The sequence below is a fragment of the Ovis canadensis genome, chromosome 5 (assembly GCF_042477335.2).
Source record: "Ovis canadensis isolate MfBH-ARS-UI-01 breed Bighorn chromosome 5, ARS-UI_OviCan_v2, whole genome shotgun sequence".
Taxonomy (NCBI): Eukaryota; Metazoa; Chordata; class Mammalia; order Artiodactyla; family Bovidae; genus Ovis; species Ovis canadensis.
Window position 1 is genome coordinate 56336254 of NC_091249.1, and position 23517 is coordinate 56359770.

At 57.9% G+C, this 23517-nt stretch overlaps 1 protein-coding gene across 4 annotated transcripts in view; it reads right to left on the reverse strand.

The window, feature by feature from the left end:
• Positions 1-19733, reverse strand: part of SBNO2 (strawberry notch homolog 2) — a 42858-nt gene extending 23125 nt beyond the window's left edge. Inside the window, exons 1-5 of one of the 4 annotated variants that reach the window (XM_069591956.1) lie at positions 16009-16120; positions 7327-7517; positions 4664-4855; positions 1977-2050; positions 1258-1366 (exon numbers count right to left, since the gene is read on the reverse strand). In XM_069591956.1, the coding sequence (XP_069448057.1) occupies positions 1258-1366; positions 1977-2050; positions 4664-4783 (303 nt within the window). In that variant the 5' untranslated portion in view covers positions 4784-4855; positions 7327-7517; positions 16009-16120. Of the gene's footprint in view, positions 1-1257; positions 1367-1976; positions 2051-4663; positions 4856-6230; positions 6400-7326; positions 7518-16008; positions 16138-19586 lie in introns of those variants that run through there. The other 3 variants (XM_069591958.1, XM_069591955.1, XM_069591957.1) reach the window with 3 other exon arrangements.
• Positions 19734-23517: the final 3784 nt, after the last annotated feature.

Consider the following 23517-nt stretch of genomic DNA (forward strand, 5'->3'; position numbering starts at 1 on the left):
GTGTGAACCCATCAACCTTCCTCTTCTGGTGGTCAATGGTGTCCTCACGGACCAGTGGCTGGCAGTAGAAACCACAAATCCTTCTAGAGAGTCTGGGAAGCTAGATCCACGGGACTCCTGTCCCCACCCCACTATCCTTGCCCTGGGGGTCTCAGGTGTCCCCAGGGGCAGGCTCTGCTCCCCGGGCCACAAGACCATCACGTCACCTCCTGGGCAGCCATAAAGGTCACTGATGGAGCAGCTCAAATGATAGACGTATCTCGCGTTTAGGGCAGGCGTCCAGGACATGGCATGGGGGCAACGCCTCCAGGCTCTGGGATCTCCCTGCCACCCCAGTGCCCAGGTTCTGCCTCCCTCATCACATACCTCCCCATGCTGTGTCTCTACAAGGACTTCTGGCAAGGTTAGGGCCACTCTAACCAGGATGACCTCTGTCTTTACTAATTGACCCACAAAGTCCCGACAGCCAAGTAGGTCCTCATCCTGAGGTCCCAGGAGGATGCGAATTTGGGGGGATACAGTCACCGCAGCACACACCCCCACCGCCCCATCTAGCTCTCTGGCCAGTCCTGCTGCCCCTAGTGGGTGTAGACCAGTCGGAAGGGCCTTGGCCTGGGTCCATGCGAGTCCAGTAGGCCTACACTGGCCTGTGTGTGCCATGGCCTTCCTCAGCCTGTCACCTGGTGGGGCCCACGAGCTCCCACTTTACAGAAGGAAACCTGAGCACCTGACACCCCAACCCCAGCCAGTCCACTGGATGGTCCCCAGACTGTGCACTGAGTCTGCCCAGACACAGGAGCCACTTGGGGGCCGAGGATTCCAAGCTTCCAAGGGAGACTCAGCACCACACAGCCCGTTGCCCCTACTTCCTGTCCCCAGGTGGGGGTCACCCTAGCACTAAGGCCCCTCCAGGGCGGCACTGGGCTTCTTCCCGCAGACCACTCTGCAGCTCTCAATCAAGGGCTGCTGAGTGGAGGGAAGCGTGGCACCACCTGTGAACCCCCTGGACGAGGCATGGGCATTGTGGACCCACCACGGCGCCCGAATGGAGAAAGCGCATGGGCAAAGTGCCTGTGATGCGGCCTGTGACCTGCATGCAGATAAGAGTGACAGCGGATGGGCCCCTGGCCTCAGTGACATGACCTCTGACCCAGCGCCCCTGCTATGGAAAAGTTACACCGGCTATCCCCCCACACAAGCCCCGTCCACTGGCACTCACACCTCCAAGAGGTGCAGAGCCCAGCCAAGGTCTCCTACCTGAGGAAAATCACTGCTCTTTGGTGGGAAGCTGGGGGCGGTGGCCGCGGGGCCATAGCTGGGGTCCGTGCAGGGCTGGCCCATGATGAAGGAGGAATTCATGAACTGGCTGCAGGAGGAAAAGGAAGCTGAGCTGGTGGGCGTGGTGGGACTCTGTCCACCCACCCAGCATGCAGGACAGAGGTGGGGGTCACAAGCCTGCGGGAACAATTCTGGCACCTCAGAAACTCTGCTTAGGAAGGGCCCACATGCCCATGTCCCCAGACACAGAACCCCAGAAAAACCTTGAGGCTCTGGCTGCATGTTCTTTTCATGCCCTTTGCACGGGCCATTCCTTGGCCGGATTCTAGGCCTGCTCCTCACCCAGCAAACTCCTATTTATCCTTCAAAACCCAGCTTGCCAACGCCCTTCACGGAGAAGTTGCCCTCCAGGCTCCTTTCAGCCCCGTAGTTTCTCACTGCCCATATGAAGTCCCCACAGTGGGGCCCTCCCTGGCCCCCTTGTCCCCACTACTGCTGCCTGTCTCCCTGGAGGGTTCTCATTAAGGGAGATCACAGCAGGTCAAAGGCTTGGGTCTCAACCCTCCTGATTGGACACTGAAGCCCCACTCCCCGACTGAGAGCTCTGGTTCCATTTAGCCCCGACTGTGGGATGGAGAAGCAAAGTGAAGCCCTGTGGGTGGGGGCCCCTAGCAGGACCTTAGGAGCTGGACACTTACTGGCTTTCGCTGGAGAAGGCTGGGTATGTCGTGGGTGAGAAGCTGTTCCACCAGGGGTAGTGCAGCATGGTGTCCTATGACAAAGCAGTGGGCATCAGGGGAGGGGGTCACGGGGCAGGGTCCCTGGTCCCCCCCACTGCCCTGGGGCAGGGTCCAGAGGACACTGAGCCCCTCTCTCACCAGGGCCCTCCCAGCAGGTTCACTGTGCCTCCGTTTCCCCAGAGGGCCAGGGTGAACAGGAAGGTCCACAGAATGTGACTGGCTCAGAGAGGGGGCACATGACCCCAACCAACCAGTCAGAGCCTTCCCTGGGATTTTATACTTGCAGCCAGTGGGAGTCACACTGCCTTCAGAAGGCAGGCCTGGGGGACCTGACTGGTCCCAAGATGGGTCCCTATGCAGGCTAGCCAATCAGAGCCTGCCTGGAGACAAAGAGGCTGGCCCTCCCCTGGGGAGGAGAAGGTCCTGGGAGATTAGCCAGGAGCTTCCCAGGCCTCATGTAAACTGATGAAGGAGATGACACTCCTGCTCAGGCAGTGCAGCAGATAATACAGAACTGCCAGATAAAATACAGAACAGCCAGTGAAACCTGGCCAGTGAAATTGGAATTTCAGATAAAGAAAAGATAGCTCTTAGAGTCAATACTGTGGGCCAGTCCCAGTGTGGCCTGAGGGGCCACCCCCATGTTCAGTGGCCCGAGAGGGACAGGCTCTGTGCAAAGCCCAAGAGCCTGCTTTGTGGGCTCCAACTGCCCAGAGCAAAGCTCAGCCCCCACGCAGCACCTCCCTGTACTCAGGTCCCCATCTTGGCCCAAACATCCTCCCCCAGACTCCAGTATCTCAGCCCCTGTGGTCCCCATGTGCTGTCCCTGCAGAGCTTGCCTCCTGGCCCATGGCTGGCTTCCTGGGTCACCACCATGGGACATGGCAAGAGCCTACTCCCTGCGGAAGAGCTCCGTTGTCTGCAAACCTGCCTGTGCTGGGGCTTGCTCTGACCCAGGAATTCTATTCCAGAAGCACACCCCCAGGGACTCATCCAGGAGCAGGGAGAAAACACAGAGGCACTATTTATAGCGGCAGAAAACTAGAGTCACCCCAAAGGCCCAACAACGGGGAAATAATTAAGCAGATGCTGGGACACTGAGGAGGAGGAATCCTGAAGGGTTATTAAGAATGACAGGTGCAGGCTCCAAGCCCACGAAACGGAGAGACATAGTATGTGAGGAAGGAACACACCTCATGCCACAAGTCAGAGAGGGCATGGGTGGGCAGAGGCTTGGAGAGAAGCGGGGCTGAGGAGGGCAGGGCCCCTGTGGGCATAGCTGGATGGGCACAGGTGTGCCTGGGGGAAGGCCTGGCCTGAGGCTTTGGGGGGTCTTCAGCTGGCTGCTTTCGCTCCCTCCCCACCAAACAGCAAGGCCTGCTCAACTTGACCTGGTGCTGTGCTCTGCCATGTCAGGGTGCCTCGTGGGCACAGCCGGGCACGGGGTGGATCCTGGGTTTGTGCACAATCTACAGCCCCGTCTGATGCTACACTTGGAAGTCTGAGTGTCTCCTGACAGCTCTGGGCCCTTGACCTGGAACTCTGCCTTGCTCCAGAGGCCTAGTGCCCGGCCTCTCTGAACTCCAAGCTGGATCCTTGCTCTCTCCCTCTGCCAGCCTTTCCCTCCCATCCCAGCAAGTGTCGGAGGAAGACATGCCCGAGTGTACCTGCTGCTGCTGCTGCGCCTATGCAGCCCACATCCCACTTGCTTCCCCTGCCGAGCAGCTCAAGTCTCCCCACCAAGACATTCAACTTCTTTTCTTTTCTGCAGGGAAGGAGCCCTGTTCTGCTGCAGGCAGGCCAGACTCACTGGAGTATGCCGGCCCCCTCTCTGTGCAAGGCCTCCATACCCTCTGTGATATGAGGAAGCCCGGCCCCCGCAGTCATTCTATCACTTTGTGGTTCTTTACTGCAGCCGTCGGAGCTCAGATGCGAGTGAGCTGTCCCTCGGCAGGTGGAAGCATAAACCAACTGTGGGACATGCAGACGATGGAAAGAAATGGGCTGTGAAGCCATGGAAAGACTCAGAAGATCCCTGCACGCACATCATTAAAGGGAAGAAGCTAGTCTGAAAAGTCTACACAGTGTCCTAGTGTCCACTCTAGGATTCTGAAAAAGGTGAGCCTCTAGAGAGAGAAGGACGGATGGGGCAGGGAGTTAGGGCGGTGACACTGCTCTGTAATGCCGACCAGTGGATGTGGGTCACCTGATATCTGTCAAAACCCACAGAACACCTAGCAATAAAAGTGAACCAAATGTCACTATGGCCCTCAGCAGTGATGCTGATGGGCACCGGCTCCTGGGCTCAGCACCCTGAGGACCCTGAGACACTAACAGAGGGGAAGGGAGCGGGGAGGGTTGTATGGGAACTTCCTGTGCAGTTTTCCCATGAACCTAAAACTGCTTCAGAAATAAAGTCTTGAAAAATAAGGAGAAAGAAGTGATGTGGCAGAGTGGATGAGCGTGACTGGCCGGCATTCCCAGCCATTGACGTCTCATGGGTGGGGGCAGTCACCCAGGCCGAGCGTTCCCAAGGGCCGGCTGTGGTCCTGGCATCAGAAACCTTACAGCAAACCTGTGAGGGACTTGGGGGTGGCACATGACCCCCAGAGGGTCCTCCCCACACACCCAGGGCTGGGGCTCACCTGGACGCTGGGCCCACACAGTGGGGTCTGCAGCGGCGGCGGGCTGTATAGGACGCTGCCAGCTGGCGGGGCCTCGTGCGGAGGGAGCTCCCCGTCCATGGCGGGTCCCACTGCCAGCATCAGGGGGCTCCAAGAGCCAGGCTGCAGGGGCAGCTATCTGGGCTTCTTGCTCCGTGGTGGCGGCATCATGACCTGGGGAAAGACAGGCATGTCCCAAGGTTGCCCTCCAACCCCAAAGGGTGGGGAAGGGTGCCTCTGAGGACAGTGGGCAGGGGGCGGCAGGAACCCTAGGGGAACCCTCAGATGACCCCAGCCCACCTGACTACCCCACCCACACAGGGGCTGTGCTGGGGGATCCATCAGCTGCCCCATCACTCCCTCCTAGGCAAATGACAGAGACCTCAAGGATGAGGGCAGCCCCTTGTGGGTAGGGGCCCCGCTGCACTCCCACCCTTGTTCTCAGGCCCCTGAATCCTATGGGCTCCGGGGCCACTCCCGCCACCCACAAATGGAACCTTGAGCCCTGGGAGCCTAGCGTGAGACACAGGGACACACTCCCAGATCTGTGACTAGTGTCTGGAAGAGAAAAGGTTTAGCCAACTGGCAGCTCTGAGCTGGAGGGGCCACAGGGCCACAGGAGCCCCATCCTACTGCAGCCAGGTCAAGTGTGCCGAGGTTCCCTGGGCAGCTGGGCTGAGCCAGGAGGAGTCCCCAGACCCGGGTGGGGCTAGGTAGGGTCAACACAGGGTCCCACTGACAAGGGAGGCAGACAACCAGCTGGGGAAAGCACAGGGGATGACCCTGCCCCATGTGATCTCCACACCCCGCCATGCCCACCTGCCCATGGCCTGGGTAGGACCGACATACTGCAGGCCACATCACCAATGGAGGTTGGGGACCCCAGGCTGACTGAGCACCCCTCAGGACAAGGCCTCGGGACATTAATCACCCAGAGAGGCAGGAAGGGGAGGCGGCTGCCACTCCCAGCCAAGCCCTGAGTGAAGAAATCCGCAGGACTTCCAGTAATCTCTGCCACACGGAGTCTTGTGCAATCCTGCGGGGGGCGGGGAGAGCCGCCTGCACCCACTCGCTGCCCGTGAGTGCTTCACCCGAGGTCCAGAGGGACAGGGGCTGCGTCCAGCCCTTCAGGAAGCCTGTGGGGGCTGGGCCGCCCACCCTCGGCTAGAGAGGCTGGCAGGACGCCAGTTCCTCCGGCTCCCAGCAGGACCTGGCGGCACCAGGAGGAACACATGGCTGCTCTGGGACCCGTGGCCTCGGTCAAGCAGATGGTCAAACCCAGCTCCACGTCTAAGGGTTGGATAACCTCCAAAGATTCGGGGCCCAGAGCTCCGTGAGCCTCAGTCTGATCATCAGAAGAATGGGCTGTTTGGGCATGAGGCTTGTCAGGAGCTCCAAGGAACCTGGAGCCTCCAAGACCCCAAGCCACCCAAGTGACCACAGCTATCACAGAAACCCTCAATTCAAGCTCCTTGATTTAAGAGACTCCTCAACAGGTCTACGTGGGGCCAATCCTATACTCACTCCCAGGCGCTTCTCAGCTCCACACCTGCAGAGGCTGGGGCTGCTCCCTTGGGAAGCACCATCCAGAGACCATGGCTGAATGGCACAGGAGGACCCCTGGGCTGTCCTTGGGAGGCATGGAGCCCCAGGGACTCCCACTGGCAGCAGGCCAGGCCTGCATTACACCCGTTCTGAGTGTCTGGCCCCGCAGGCTCAGGCCCCACACCGCAACCCAGGGCATGACGTCCTTCCAGAGGAAGAGGCTGTCCCCGTGGGGAGGGCTCTCTATGCTCCATGGGGGAGTCATAACTGGAAGAGGGGTTCCTGTGACAGGACCTGTCTGTCCTGTCCTACCAAGACATGCGGAGGGGGGGGCATGCCCTGGGGACCCCAGAAGTCTTCTCTGACCAAGCAGAGCATTCAGACCTAGACCTGGGGGGGTTGTGGGGAGGGGAGCAACGGGGCTGCGAGTCAAGAGGGCCGCTGGGGATCGTGAACCCAAATGGGGGGAGGGGACATGGTGCCACCTGGGGGCTGGCAGCACCTCACCTGGCTACACAGTAACCTCGGAGCCAGCAGTCCTGCTCCACGTGTCCACCTGGGGGAATGGAGACACACCCACACAGCAACCTGAACACTCACATCCACAACAGCCAGAGGGTACGTACAGTCCGAGTGTCCCCCAGCAGAAGATAGATCAACACACGTGTCCCTCCACACCTAGGACCATCCCTCAACCACAAAAAGGGGTGAAGCCCTGACACTTGCTACCACATGGATGGACCCTGAGAACACAATGCTCAGTGAGAGGAACAGACACAGAAGGACACACAGGGTGTGATGCTATTGATGGGAAACGTCCAGAACAGGACGCTCCACAGACACACAGAGTGGGCTCCTGGTTGTCAGGGGCTGGGGTGCAGCCGACACTGCCCAGCACCATCCCCACACCCCCAGAGGCCATCGCAACAGCGTCACCGTCCTTGGATGCCCAGACTCAAGGTCATCTGCGGGCCCCACCACCAACCTCAGCCCACTTCACCCCACTGCACGCTCAAACACAGTCCTCCTATCCCCTCACTTTCTGACCTCTGCTGAGTGGCCCCAACCTGCCCACCTCCCTGGGGTCAGGACAGCATTACCAGCTCCCAAGCTTCAGAGGCTGCACTCCCCAGGCATGAAGGAGGCCGGGCCACAGCATATGTTTGTTGAGACGTGAGCCCCACGGCACGTGCAGCAGGGGTGCTCGCAAGGTGCTCTTGGGGAGGGGCCCGCACTTCACCCAGCTTTGAGTTGCAGGATTTCCTTTTGAGATCACATTTCAAATGAGTCACTGTACAACAGAAAGATCAAGGAATTGGTGGCCTGGACAGGACGATGGTGGGGCAGGGGATGGAATGTGGGAAGAAGCCAGGTCTGGGGCAGCCTGATCCCTGGATGCACCCAACTGGTGGGTGACCACGGCCACCCCTGCCTCTTGGCTGAGCCCACTTCACCTCGGTGCTCTGGCCAGACCTCAGTGCAGGGCCAGTCCCCCGGGGTGGGCCATTTGATGCACACTAAGGGCTCAGCCCCCCAGGCACCCTCGGAACCAGCCACCAGGACCCCTGCCTGGTGGTGCCTGGGCCCCGGTGGTCATGTGTTACCAGACCCCCCAGGCACCCCCTCTCCAGGCATCAGGTACCTCCCAGTCTCCCCCAGGCTGCAGGACAGCAGTCCCTCTGGCCACCCCTCAGCTAGACTCTTGAGCATTGGCCCTGGGATCTGGGATGGGGGAATGAGTGGGGGGGCTGGTGGGGGCAGTGGCCTGGGTGGAATCAGGGGGCTGGATCTGAGATGTCTGGGGGAGGGCTGGGGTGGGGAGGCCCCTTCTTGCCCTACTGGTCAGAGAAAGCCTAGGGTTAATCCCCAGCAGGGGTACTCAGAGAGTCTCCTCTGCTCCTAATAGAGGGGACCAGCCGGGTCAGGATGTGCTGCAGTCGGAGGGGCAGAGGGGCAGGGAAGGTCAGGCAAAGGGAAAGAGCTCTGTTCTGGGGGCACTGGCCACGCCCCGAGGTCCCATCTGGGCTGGCTGGCATAGCTTACTCTGTCAGGATCCCCAGAAGGGCACAGGCACCTGGACGGCTACCTCCGTGGGTGGGCCATAAAGGGAGGGGGTGAGTCCCAAGGAAAGCCTCAGGGGCCCCTTCTCACTGACTGACCAGGCCAGGTACTCAGGTGGGACACATGGGGACACAGGGCCAGCTGGTGGGCAATGGGGGCTCAGGGCTATGGAGGAGGGCCCAGCGTGTGTGGGCCGAAGTGACAGGACAGGGAAGGCACGCTGGAGAGAGGGGTGACCCCCAAGCTCAGGTCCACCAGGAACACGCCCTCACTTAGAAGCAGGCTCTTCACAGACAAAAGGACTTAAGATGGGGTGGTGGGTCCTGTGTCTTTACAAGAGGGAAATTTGGACACAGAGACCTGGGAGTGGCCATGTGGCAACGGAGGCAGAGACAGGGGTGCTGTGCCCACAAGGCCAGGACACCAAGGACCACAGGCTATGCCAGAAACTGGGAGAGGAAGAAAGGACCCTCTCCTGGAGTGGGTGGAGGGAGCACCGCCCTGCTGCACCTTGATCTCAGACAGCTGGTCTCCAGAACTGGGAGAGTAAATCCCTGTGGTTTAAGTTGAGCCTGTGGTCAGCTGTTACAGCCGCCCATGGACGTTCAGATGAAAGGCAAAGACAAACCCTAGCTGGAGGAGAACCAACCCCAGACCCAGGTGACAGTGATGTTTGTGGAGATGAACGTTTATGCAGAAGCGGAGACCCTCAGGCTGAGTCCTGCAGGCACCGATGCAGGGCCACCTGCACTGTTTGTGTCTGCGCCCACAGACCTAGGCACTAGCAGGCACAGAGCCACTGGCCCAGGGTACTCTGAGGGCCGACTGCGGGCCAGGTGCTTCTCAAAGCAGCTCCCACACCTAGAGGGCCACCTCAAATCTATAAGGACCTGTCAGAGTCTCACAGCCCTCGGGAGGCCAGTCAGCACCCCCGCCAGCTCTGAGGACACAGCTTAGGGGCATGGAGCCCTTCATACCCAGTCAATGGCCCAGAAGGGAAGGGGGATGAGAACAAGGAGCTTCTTTAGTCACAGCTGGAAACGCTGAGCCTAGGTCTCGGGCCTCTGATCCCCGGTCCCCACTCTCAGGTGCGGTCCAGCCTTATCAGGAGACAGCGCGGAGGATGGCACTCCAGCTGGCCTCCCCTTGCAGCTGGTAGACCTTCCAACCTGCATCCATGTGGACAGGTTTGGAGTGGCTGCCCATGATGACAGGGCACATGCATGCAGGCTTCCTGTTCTGGGAAGTGCCTGCTCAGAGCTCGTGTTTACTCGTGGTCTTGAAAAGGCTTTAGATACACTGAGTTTGTGGTCTCCTCGGACCCCCAGATCTTCCTCCCCTGAGTGGACATTAAGCTGAATCCCGCAGGCCTGACATCCTAGTCCTTGAGCACTGATGTCCAGGGTTGGCAGGGAGAAGAGTCTGTTCCTCCTGACGCTTGCTGCTTGATGACAAGAGTCTCAGGCCAGCTGGCACACCAGGTCCCTCTGCCCAACTCCTTGGAGAGCCCAGAGACAGAGAGAGGAGGGTGCTCCCCACGGCTAGATCACATTACTCCTGGGCGAGTGGTCAGACTGGCCAGCGCCCTCCTTGGACACTGATGGTCCAGCCTGGTGCCAAGAACATCACAAGAGACCTTCGCCCAAGCCAAAGAGCACCCCTGTGCTGCAGGAGGAAGGGCCTGTGCTGGGAAGAGGGCAGACACTCCTAAGTCGCAGCAGCAGAGGCCCCAAGACCCACCAACAGGCCTATGTCTGCTTTTCCTGTGCAGATGAGCATCCACAAACTCAAATCCTCCCCCAGGCTTGCAGGTCAGACGTCCAAGCAAGCTCACCAGCCTTAGCTCTGGATCTCCCAAGGTTGGCTCAGTGCTGACACTGCCAGCAGGGCAGAGCTCTCCAAGGGGCTGCCCCATGGTTAGAGCAGCCGCAGTTGCAGCACATGGACGCCCCTGGGCTCTGACCCTCCGTCCCTTTCGGCCTCATTGGAGAGAGTCCTCGGCTCATGAGGACCCTGTGATGATGCTGGAGCCCCAGGGACCCAGGGTCACCCCATTTCAGGGCCCCTAGTTTAATCTCACCTGCGAAATCCCTTTTTATGTGAAGGGACACATCTGCAGGTCCCAGGATCAAGACAGGGGCATCTCTGGGGCCCTTACTGAGCTGACCTCAGAACACAGCTAGGACACAGCCCACAAGTGGACAGGTGGACGGTAGGGCTAGGCACGGTAAGACCCCAGAGGTGCCTGGAGGTGGTGAAGCCCCCAGTGGCCCCTCATGGGGCAGCCTCTTCAGGGCCACGGAGGAGCTGCAAGCTGGTGGGGCCTCCCCCCCTCCCCAGTGCAGGAATGTGCTGGGGCATCTAGATGGGCAGGTTCTGCAAGTCGAGTGGCAGGTCTGGATCTGGTGGGGGCAGCTGCACTCCATTTCTGTCCCAGCATGGGGCGCCTTCCTCCAGGTTCCCACAGTGAAGATCACCCACCTCCAAGGGTGTCCCGGACACCCCCCAACGCCCACCTGGGGGCTCACTCACTGAGTCCTGCCCCCCAGACAACAGGCTGAGCTCCCAAATCTGATGAAACCCCCCCTCAAACCCCCGGTCAGCTGACATATCCCAAGCAACAGCAGAAGGGCCCCCAAAGGGCTATGGGTGAGTGGTAGGGAGGGGTCTCTTGCCCCACCTTGCAGCTTCCAGGGTAGAGCCACACCCCCAAGCTGGGGAAGAGTGGCCCTGGTGGCACTGATCTTTGAGGTGAGGACACACCCGAATGTTCAGAATAGGACAGGGCTCAGGGGCGGAGTGCTCAGGCTTGCCCACCCACCCCCGCCCCCACTGTCACAGCTCCTGGATCAGCCTTCCCTCACTGCACCTCACCTCCAGGGGGCCCTGGCTCCTGGTGGCTCTGGGCATCTCTGAGAGGGACTCTCACCCCATCCCAGTTTGACTCAGAGCCACACAGGCTCCCTGCCCCACAATACCACTCCTCCCCACTTCGTCCCCACTTCCTGGGTCAGCCTCTGACCCCAGGCTGCTGTGACTCCCGCCCACCCGAACTCCCGGGAAATGCCAGGCGCCAGCCTTCCGGGATGTGGCCCGGCAGGAAGGCCAGAGAGGCCACTTTCGGTTTCACTTGGGGACGGAGGCCAGGCTGGAAGCACCTGCCCCTCTCTGGGGCTGAGGGGAGGCTGGGCAGTGCCTGGCATGGAAGGGGTGCCTGAGGACCCAGGGAGGTGCTGGGTGACCACTGCTCCCCTGGCCCACCCCCTGCAGGGGCCAAGTCAACGCCTCCCCCGAAGTGTCCCAGCATAGCTGACCGTGGACGCCCTTTCTGCCCCGTGGGCAGCACAGCGGGAGTGTAGGGCTGACCGGAGAGGAGTCACTGTAATGGAAGGGTGGAGGGGGTGGGGCTGGGGAAATGTGCCGGGTATCCCAGCCAACCGGGAGCCTACAGGAGGGTCAGGGCACTACCATCTACAGCTACCAGGGCGCCTCCTTCTACAGGGCCAGGCTTCAGGGAGGGGCAGGAGGATCTCCTGCCCACACCTGACTCAGGTACCCCTGCACTAGGAGCCTGCCTCCCCACAAGCCCACTTCCTGCCGGCAGCTGTCAGGGCAGAGCTGGGGCTTGGGGAGCTCCCAGGGGAGTCTTGTTCACCCTCCATAAAACAGGGAGATGGCACCTCCTCTGCCCTCTTCATGGGGCCAGCCAACACCCCCTCACCTCAGGCCAGGCCCTGCTTTCTTTTTTTTAACCACTTTTCTGTTTTATGGAGACACAATTCACATGCCATACACTTCATCCATCTAAAGTGAACAGCACAGTGGCCTTCAATACATCCACAGACTTGTGCAACCACCAACTCCATCTAATTCCAGAACATTCCATCACCTCCGAAAGGAAAGCTCACTCCCATCAGTAGTCTCCCCCACGGCCTCCCCAGCCCCCGACAACCAGGAACCCACTCTCTGTGTCTGTGGATCTGCCTGTTCTGCACATTTCCCACCAATGGAACTGCACCCTGTGTGTCCTTCTGTGTCTGCTTCCCTCACTGAGCATCGTGTTCTCAGGGTCCACATTACCATATATAAATGACAGGCTTTAGCAGTGGGTACCTGGGCCAGCCCAGAGCATCAGAAATCGACCTCACCTGAGTCACCCACTTGAGGACAGGGCAGCCACACCCCCCAGCGAGGGAGGCTGGTGGCTGTCACCATGGCAGGAAGATGCAGAAAGTTGGCTCCATCCCAGCCCTGCTCAGCTGGCCCACGGAGGACTGACCTGCCAGCAGCAGGGGAGAGGGCAGTTCCAGGGGGAACTGGCGCCCACGGACACCAGGCCATATCTGGGCTGGGCAGACAGGGAGATGGTGGGCGAGCAGGGCTGGCCAGGCTTGGGCCTGAGTGACCTCGCTCCTGGCTACCCCAGGCGGCTGGCTGCAGCCAGCCCTCCCTGCTCCTGACCATGAGGCCCTTGGCTGCGGAAAAGCAGCTGGAGACGCTCCAAGCTGGCCCGCTGATGGATTGCACGTACGCAAGGCACACATGTGTGCACTCTCACATGTATGCACACAGGCGACACCACGCACACGTGTGCACGCAGCACTCACACGTGACACACACACACTCCAGCAAGTACATGCACTGCTGCACATGTGTGTGTCCACAAATACACTGGCACATACGTGGGCAGACTCACACACACACCCTGGACCTGTGCAGCTGCCCAGGGGGCCCATGTCCCCACTCTTCGTGTCAGCCACTAGGTGCCCCAACTTCTCCATGACCTGACCCCACATGAGGAACAGGCAGACCCGCCCCCGCCAGCAACTGTGAAAGCTTCACGGGGCGGAGGCCCTGTGAGGAGGGAGGCAGCCTCTGGAGACTGGACACAGTCGCCTCTTTATTCCCAGCCGGCTTGCTCATGAGGCCAGAGCCCTCTGCTGGGTCAGCGTTTCCGGCCCAGCCCCTGTTGGCTGGCAGGGGTGGGGTGTGGGGGGGGTGCTCTGAAACTTTACTAGAATCGAGCTGGGCCAGCCAGCTGGTCATGTCCCCAGTGGCAGTCCAGCCTCTGTTCCCCACCCCAGCAAGGGTCGGGGTGGTCAGGCAGCTGGAGAGACCTGGCCCTAGGCTGCCCACCTGAGGCCAATGCTGCCCCACCCCAACTTCAAAGACAACTGCCTCCTCTGTGCTCTGCCACACGGGCTCCCCTGGAAACAAAGCCCCTCACCCCCTTATCAAAGCACAGACATCTCCCCCAAATGTGCACACACACACACACACACACAGAAACAAAGCCCCTCACCCCCTTATCAAAACATAGACATCTCCCCCAAATGTGCACACACACATACAGAAACAAAGCCCCTCACCCCCTTATCAAAGCATAGACATCTCCCCCAAATGTGCACACACACACACACACACACAGAGAAACAAAGCCCCTCACCCCCTTATCAAAACATAGACATCTCCCCCAAATGTGCGCACACACACACACACACAGAAACAAAGCCCCTCACCCCCTTATCAAAGCACAGACATCTCCCCCAAATGTGCACACACACACACACACAGAAACAAAGCCCCTCACCCCCTTATCAGAACATAGACATCTCCCCCAAATGTGCGCACACACACACACACACAGAAACAAAGCCCCTCACCCCCTTATCAAAACATAGACATCTCCCCCAAATGTGCACACACACATACAGAAACAAAGCCCCTCACCCCCTTATCAAAACATAGACATCTCCCCCAAATGTGCACACACACACACACAGAAACAAAGCCCCTCACCCCCTTATCAAAGCATAGACATCTCCCCCAAATGTACACACACACACACACACACACACACACACACACACACGCGCGGCAGGTCTGGCTCCAGACAGGTGTGAGCAGACGTCTGCTCAGAGGCACAGAGTTAAACAAAGGGCCCTCCTGCCCTCTGAAATCCCCGAATGCCTTCCCCTAGGTCCTCACATTGGCTGTCCCTGGGGATAGCATCTCACACTTGTCAGACTCCCCAGGGTCTGTCCGATGCCCACCTTGGTCTCTCTGGCTCAGGGGTGTCCAGGGATCACCCATCTCCTGCCCACTCACCCAGGGCCCAAGTAGACAGCCCTGAGGAGCCATCACCCACCTCTGGGGACTCCCCTAGGAAAATACAGGGCCTTTGGAAGAAAAAGTGCAGATGGGCAGGGAGTGGCCTCCCCAGGCGGCCCAGCAGGCCCAAGTCTCAGCCCAAGGATGGGGTACACAGACACTCCTCTGCTTGCAGCTTCTGTAACTGTTGAGCTCCCTCCGCAGCCAGGTACACAGAGCCCCAGGCGGGGACACAAAATCAGGGTCAGATCCAGCTCAGGCTGTCTAGCCTGGAGAAAGGGTGGGCCTGACCTCTACAGATTTCCCTGGAACAGCCTCTGACAGGTGGCCCTTCTTCCCTCTGGACTCTGGGAAGAGTCCACTTGCCTCGAATCTTTCCTACAGAGACAGATCCACCATACTGGCCTCCGAGTTGGGTCACATGGCCTGGCAGAAGGTAGGCAGGTGCCCACCTAAAGTCTGTCCAACACCAGCCCCCCTCATCACAGGTGCAACATTCACCACCCCTCCAACTGCCAGCAGGCTTCCTCCCAAACCACTTCCAGGCCAGATGCAAACAGAGGGGACCATACCTGGCCAGTCAGGCAGTGGACAGGCAGAAAGGAGGCCCAGGGCAGGCAGGACTAACACACTTCCCACACTCAGCTCTCTCTCCCTTTCCAGAATGTAACAACATGATGCTAGACACTCCTGCCTAGCTATCCATGCCTCTGCTCCCAGGCACCAGCTTCTCCCCACCAGTGCTCTGGTGCTGGGAGGACACCTCACCTTCCCCATCAATCCACACAGGCTACTGCTCCACAGGCTCCAGGTCTCGGCAGCCTTGGGGTGGGGGCCGCCTCTGCCCACGAGCGCTCCCCGCCCAGCTCCAGGAGACACTCCCACCCAACATGCTCTGCCTGCTTAGTTTATACCAGCAAGGGTCCCATCCCAAAGCCATGGGATCGCACCCATAAAAACGCACGGCGGCGAAGCCAGGACAGCAGGAATCCGCGGAGAAGGGTCACTGAGGAGAAAGGGTGGGAATCTGCGAGGAGCCTGACATCAGGGGTCACCCAGAGAGGGAGGGGCTATAGTTATGGAGCTGGAGAGCTACAAGAAGAGAAGAGTCAAGGAATGGCCGGGGAGCAGCCAGGAGGTCACCAAGTGCAGGAGAGTCACAGAGAAGCACGGGGTCAAGGGTCACCAAAGTAAAGTCCTGGTATCACCAGGGAGCGCCAGATAGCGGGGGATCAGGGAATCAGCGAGGAGAGAGACAGGAAAGGGTTGGGAGTCGCCCTGTTTCAGGATTCATGCCAAGGCGGGTGTCAGGCGGGGGTGACGGAGCGGCGCAAGGTCCGGGGTCGCCGAGGAGGACCGGGTTAAAGTTGACTGCGAAGGACGGGATCGGGACGGTCGCGGCGGAGGGCGGGATCAGGGGGTCGCCCATGAGGGCGGGGATACGCCGCCGCGCTCCCCCAGCCCGCGGCCCCGGAACCCCAGAATTCCGTAACCCCCGGTTCGGGGCGCAGGCGGCCGCGAGGTGCCATGGCCTGCGCGGGCCGGGGAGAGCAGGTTGGCCGGGCAGGGGTAGCGGGAGCGGGCCAGGGGTGGAGCCGAGCGCGCCTCACCTCGGACCCGGGTCCGGCCGGGCGCGGAGCCCGCGGCGCCTCCGTTTTTCCGAGCTTCGCCGCGGCAGCGCTCACTTCCGGGTTTCGGGCGCCATCTTGGGGGGGCTCGCGCACTTCCGGTCATGCCGTGGGGGCGGAACCTCTGGTGGGCGGGGTTTGGGCGCGGGGCCTTCTCGCGGTGACCGCCCCCTCCCCCAGCCCCTTGATGCCCTTCTGCCTTTGGAAGGGGCTCGAATTCTCGAGTGAGCCTCAGTTTCCTCCTCTGCAGCATGAAGAACGATGCCTACCTGCAGATCTTTGCATGACTGTGCCCTCCCCTGGTGCACTCTGACCCTGACCTTTCAGCCACTGGGGTTCTCTGACAGCCCAGACCTTGGCCTCGCAACCATCTGAAAGGGCCCTGGGTCCCTCTATCATGCTCCCTCTCTTGGTTGCCTCCCTACCAATAGTAGTCTGCTCATTAATCTATCTCCACTCTAGAATAGGAGTCCTGGGACCACCCACCCCCGGACAGTGAGCCAGGCGGAGGGGGTCTGATAAGACCCAGAGGCCAACCTGAGAAAAGCAGGATCCTCTCAGGCAGAGGCCTTGAGACGTGAGTGGCTCCCCTGCTGTCTCCTTCCCCATCAGGGCTTCCAGGGGCCTCATGCAAACAACGCTGGGATCTGCCTCATTGTCAGGCACAGGATGGGACTCAGCTGTGGCACAGGCCTGCTGTGTTCCTGTGACTGGAGTCTACTGGACCCACCAGGGGCTGGGCCTGGCAGGTCAGACAGAGCCAGTGCAGGAGGCACCACCCCCTCCCCAGCAGGAGTGAAGACACTGCCACCTTTTCCTGGACCCACCTCACCAGCCAGCCAGAGGCCTCCTGTACCTGGTCCAACCCCTTGAATTTAGAGGCCACCTCTTCACATGCTTGTCTATTCAGTGAACTCTTATGGCTGCTGCTATGTGCCTGGCCTTGAGCTGGACAAGTCCGGGGACCCCAGAGAGGACTCAGTTCTCATCCTTGCCCTCAGGAAGCCCCCAGTCTAGGGGAAACAGAGCTGGGACCAGACACTCCCATCTGCAAGATCAGCCATAGGGCCAGTGAGGAACAAGATCTTTGTCTAGGGCATCATGGAGGGTGGTGCTGAGAGGGTGTTGAGGCTGAGGCTTTGAAGTTCAAGTAGGAGTTTGTCAGACAGCTAAACTTAGGAAGAGCAAGTTAAAAGCTGTTCAAAGGCCAGATCTGGTAAGGAAGATGAGTATGTTTAAAAAATCTGTTTGCCTTGGGACATCCCTGACAGTCCAGTGGTTAAGATTCCTTGCATCCACTGGAGGGGGCATGGGTTCAATCCCTAGTTGGGGAACTAAGATCCCACATGTCATGGGGTGTGGCCAAGAAAAGAAAAAAAAATCTGTTTGCCCTAAAACTTCAGGACCTCCTGTACCCAAACCCACAGGCACAAGGGAGCAGATGGGGAAACTGGGACCCAGAGAGAAGTAATATCCAGATGGAGCTTCACTTTGGCACGTGTTGTTTTTGGCAGCTGAGTTGTAACCCTGACCCTGGAACTATTCTTTATAGCTAATGAGAAGAAATCCAATTGAGCAACAGACTTAAGCTTCAAAAGGGTGAATAAACTGATTCGCAGAGCATCTGGTGGCATGTTCCAGTTTCTGCTCACACAAGACCATCAAACAATTTGCAGGGCCCAGTGACATGTGAAAACGCAGGGCCCTTTCTTCAAAAAGTAGCAAGAACTTCAAGACTGGGACCGTTAAACTGAGCACAGCCCCTCAAGCTCCAGGCCTGAGTGAAGTCCCAGTTACACACCCATGAAGCTGGCCCTGCCCCCACTGTGGCCCTTTGGGGTCTGACTGATAGTACCTGCGTTTTGCCGGTGGGGAAACTGAGGTGCAGAACTGTTCCACAGATGGCCCAGGTCACAGAGAGAGCTGCCAAGAGGCGTGGACTCAACCTCCACTACATCCACCTCAGAAAAGCACGAGATCTCTATTGGTAATTCTGCCTGAAATGGGGGCAGTTTGCCCAGGCTGGGGTGGGTCCAGCCATCTCAGCATGAAGGAAACTGCCAAGTCTGGGGATGTCTAGGGAATTAGTCAGATTTGGGGATTTCCAGGGAATCTCGAAAGGCAGCCTGGGAGACCAGAATGTATGCTGCTCTGGAGCTCAAAACCTGGCCCTAGGTGCTGTGTGACCCCCAGAAAGTGACTTAACCTCTCTGTGCCTCCATTTCCCACAGATAATAGTGGCTTTTATTTTTCAGACAGCTAAATGAACAGTGCCTAGTATTAAGACGTTATGAATGTTTCCAGGTGAACATCTGGATCATGGAGTCACCTAAGTGACCCCATTCAATCGTCAGAAGTGACCAAGTCTTTTCATCTGGTGGGGACAGGCTCACAGAAGACCACGGGTCTGCTGGTGGAGTTCTGCTTTAAGTCAAAGAGCCTCTTCTTCAACCCCTCCCTCTGCCCCTGCCCCATGGAGGGGCACCTGACTGTCCCCCAGACACTTTGACCAGGCTAAAGGAAGTAGGGTCGCCATATAAAATGCAGGACACAAAGTTAAGTGTGAATTTCAGGTACAGGAAGAATAATTTTTCGTGCCAGTATAGCCCAGGCAACGTTTGGGCTATATTTATACCAAAGAACTAGCCTCGATGTATCTGAAATTCACATTTAACTGAGATGGAAGTCCTGTGTTTTTATTGGTGAAATTCAGGCACTCGACGTGGGAAGTACCAAGGACAGAAATGGGACCCAGGAGAAGCCCGGGCGAGCGGCTCCCTCTCGCGGAGCCTCGGCGTTCCCTCCTGCTAAATGGGCGAGATGTTAGCACCAAACACACAGGCGAGTTCCCCATGCGGATCATTATTCCCAAAGAGCAGAAAACTTCACACGGATGGAGGTCAGATCACTGGAGGCTTCCCTTTGAGCCAGGTGATTCTCGGCCTAAGTCAGGAGTCCCGCACCAGCCTCGGTTTCCCTCCGGGGCAGGACCCCGGAGCTAGGCTCGCCCAGGGAGGAGGAGCCGGGTGATGGGCAGGTGAGGCGGGGCAGGTGGACCCGGCCCGGGGGCAGGGGCAGGGACTCGCCACTTCCTGTTTCTCCACATTCTGGAAAGCCCCGGCGTTCCCGGGCCGCTCAGCGCCTCCTCCCTCCCCGCTCCTCCGGGCCCGGGTCCCTCACCACTTCTCCTTTCTGCACCCGCTTCCCCCCAGCCCAGTGGTCGATTCCCGGCTCCCTCTCCCCTCCTCTCCCCGCCTCCTTTCCTTTTTCCATCTCTTCTCCCGCTCTCCTCTTTTCTCTCCTTCTGGAGCCCCAATCGGCGCCTCCAGGGTGCATAACAGAAAACCGAGGCAGCAAGGTCCCACGAGCCATGTCTGTGTCCCCCGGCCTCCGGTCACTTTCCGTCTTTCCTCCCCCCGTCCCCCGACGGCGTCTCTCTCTCGATCGCTGTCCCCTTGTCCTTCGGTTCATCCCAACCTCTGTTCCCAACCCAACCAGTCCTCCCGCACACACGGAGCCGACTCCGCCCTGTCCAGCCACCACGCCCCCTCTGTGCCCACCTGACACTTGCCCCGAGGCGTCCTTAGTCGCCGGCGCTGGCTGGCGGTTTCCAGGGCCCTACAGCTCCCTCCCGCCGGATCTGACCGGGAGCTGGATCCTGCCAGGCTCGGCTAGGCTGCCTCTGAGCCGGGGCCACTTCTGGGAACAGCAAACCTGTCCAACAGGTTTGAGATCCGCCCCAGACAGGGCTTCCCGCCTCTCGGCTGGGCCGGGACACCGGGGCTGCAGGGGTTATATGTGACACCTGTCTAGTACCCCCCAACCCCAGGCTGGGTCCTGGGTGGGCCCTGAGGTTGGGGAGCAGGTGGGAGGGGAAGAAAGATCAGCAGTTCACCCACCAAGCCCACAGGGGAAGAAGTGTAGGGGGAGAGCTGGCATGTGCCAAGGCCCCAAGGAACACCTATGGGGGGAGCAGGCAGTGAGGCTGCAAAGAGGGAGGAGGTGTTGTTACCCTCCCCGCCCCCACCCACCCAACAGAAAGCTAGGGCCAGGCCTTTATCCTGGAGCACTAGGGAGCCACTGAAGGTTCTGAAGCAATGGTGTGGTATGGTCAGGGTGGGGCTGGAGGTCACCTGATCTGCCACATATGCTGGACTAGAGGCCACATCTGTGAATTTCACCTGGTGGAAAGAAGGAGGCTGGAGGAGGTGGAGCTGTTGCCCCAAAGCCGAAGAGCCAAAGTTTGTATTTCTTTCTTATTTATTTCTTTTTGGCTGCATTGAGTCTTATTGCAGCACATAGGCTTAACTGAGACATGTGGAATCCTAGTTCCCCAACCAGGGATCTAACCCGCTTCCCCTCCATTGGAAGGTGGATTCTTAACTGCTGGAACCCCAGGGAAGTCCCTCTGAATTTCTTTCTATCCAGGGCCAGTAGTGAGCCGGCCAAGGTGGGGGTGGTTGGCAAGGGGAGCAGCGGTAGGTGTAGGCCGGTGGTAGGGGGTGCTTACCCAGAGGAGGGTGGGAGGGCTGTGGTGGGGGGAGGAGGTGGACCTCAGCTTTAATGCCTTGTCATGCATTCATCCACTAAATGTTTATCATCTTGGGGCCAGACACGAGGGACAGAACAGAGCACCGGACACATCCGTTATGCTCCTGGGTCACAAAGAAATGGACCCCCTGCCCCTGTGGTGCAGGACAGGTCCCTGCAACACAAGTGCCAGAGGAGGATCCAGGCAGGTGGACCAGGCCCTGCCTTGCCCCAGCCTGACCTCCCGGCTGTAAACCACAGCCAGCTCTGAGCACTGATGTCACCTGTGCTGGGACTTCCTGAACCTTCACCTTGGATCTACCCGGACCCACAGGGAAATTCCAAGCCAGGCGGGGGGGACCAGCTGACTCATGTCCAGGCTCCAGTGGCATGCGAGTGGCCAGGCTCCTGAGGGGCATCAGGGGCATTTGGATCACTCTGTGGGATCTGCCCCCAGGCTTAGGGAGAAGCCAGACTCCCCAGCCTCAGGTCAGGAGTCCCCATCAGAACCTGCTGGGTGAAGCCAGGAAGCTGGGTTCCAGCGGGTGAGAATTTGGGGGTATCAGAGCTGTTCTAGAAGTGGGATACTGAGCTGGTCATTTGATATCCCCAGGGCTGTACAAATGACCAGCCAAGAGGATGGAGCTCCAGCAGCAGAGCATGAGGTTACGACCTCCTGGGTTCAAATCCCAGCTCTGCTACTGGCTCTGGGGCCCCAGGCAGGTTACTTAACCTCCACGTGCCTCAGTTTCTCCACCTGTAAAATGGGGAAAAATCGCAGTACCTGTTTTGGAGGGTTTTTGTGAGAATTTGGTGAGGATCACTGTGAGTTTGGGGACATTATGGTAAAAATGTTTAAAAAAAAACAAATTCATCGCAGCACAATTCATAACAGAAGTGGAAACAACCCCATGTACTTCAGTTAATGTAGTCATGTACAGATGTGAGAGCTGAACCATAAAGAAGGCTGAGCACGGAAGAATTGATGCTTTTGAACTGTGTTGCTGGAGAAGACTCCTGAGAGTCCCTTGGACTGCAAAGAGATCAAACCAGTCAATCCTAAAGAAAATCAACCCTGAATATTCATTGGAAGGACTGATGCTGAAGCTGAAGCTCCAATACTTTGGCCACCTGATGCAAAGAGCTGACTCATTTGAAAAGACTTTGATGCTAGGAAAGATTGAGGGCAGGAAGAGAAGGGGATGACAGAGAATGAGATGGTTGGATGGTATCACTGACTCAATGGACATGAATTTGAGCAAACTCCAGGAGATGGTGAAGGACAGAGAAGCCTCGTGTGCTGCAGTCCATGGGGTCACAAAGAGTTGGACATGACTGAACAAGAACAACTTCAACTTCAGTTAATGGGTGGACACACACACCAGTCCCTCCACACACAGGAACATTATCATGAAAAGGGATGAAGCCCTGACACTCGCTACCACATGGATGGACCCCAAGAACATGATGCTCAGTGACAGAAGGAGACAGACAGACACACAGGGTGTGATTCCACTGATGGGAAACATCCAGAACAGGAAGATCCACAGACACAGAGAGTGGGTTCCTTGTTGTCAGGGGCTAGGGAGGGGGTGAAGATGACTGCTTATTGGGGATTCAGTGTTTTAAAGGAGTGATGACAATGTTTTGAAATTAGAGGTGGTGGTTGTACAAGGTGAATGTACTTACAAAACGCCACTGGACTGTTCATTTTTAAATGGTCCATTGTAGACTTCTCTGGTGATTAAAAGTCCACCTGCCAATCAGGGGACACAGGTTCAATATCCCTGGTCAGGAAAAATCCCATAAGCTAAGGCCCAAATAAGCCCATGTGCTACAACTATTGATGCGCAAGTGCCCTACCCGTGCTCATGAACAAGAGAAGCCCCCATACCCTAACTAGAGAGTAGCCCCTGCTCTCCACAACTAGAGAAAGACTGGGCACAGAGCAGCCAAAATAAATAAGCAATAATAATAAAACAGTTAATTGTATGTCGTGTGAATTTCACCAGACTAACGAAAGAGAAAGCAAAAGGCAATCGACCCTGTAATCAAAGGGGTGACAAATGTCACAATCAAGTTGTCATGAAATCCTAAACTAAAGTTGCATTCAAATCCCAGGAAGGCCTCCAAAAACAACAGGTTTCAGACACACCGGAGAAATTCCATGGCCACTGACCGTGATCTTAGGTGTGGACAGCAGGGACCCTTGAGGTAATGGACTGGGATAGCTCCTCGCCCTGTGGTCTTCCTCCCCAAGCCCCAAACCCTGGTCTAACCCTGAGAACACCACCATGTGTGCTAAGTTGCTTCTGTCGTGTCCAACTCTGTGCAACTCTATGGATTGTAGCCCACCAGGTTCCTCTGTCCGTGAGATTCTTCCGGCAAGAATACTGGAGTGGGTTGCCATGCCCTCGTTCAGGGGATATTCCCAACCCAGGGATCGAACCCACATCTCTTACATCTGCTTGCATTGGCAGGTGGGTTCCTTACCACTAGCGCTGCCTGTGAAGGTCTGAGAACAATACTGGAAAAACTCAATCAAGGGACATTCTACAAGATATCCCACCAGTCTCCCTTCAAAGCTGTCCAGTCATCAAAAACAAGGAAACTCTGGACTTCCCTGATGGTCCGGTAGTTAAGACTCCACGCTTCTAACGAGGGGGCACAGGTTCAACATCTGCTCAGGGGAACAAAGGTCCCAAATACCCTGCAATACAGCCATAATAAATACATAATAAAATAAGTAAAAACAAGGGAAGTCTGAAAAACTATCACAACCCAAAGATGTAATAACTAAATGTCATTTGGGATCCTGATGGGGAGTCTTGGGGCAGAAAATGGACCTCAGGGAAAAACTAAAGAAATATTTTTTTTGAATTGAGGAATTTAGTCTATCACAGTATATTAATGACACGTTCTACACTCATGGAAGATGTTAACGTCAGGACAAAATGGGTG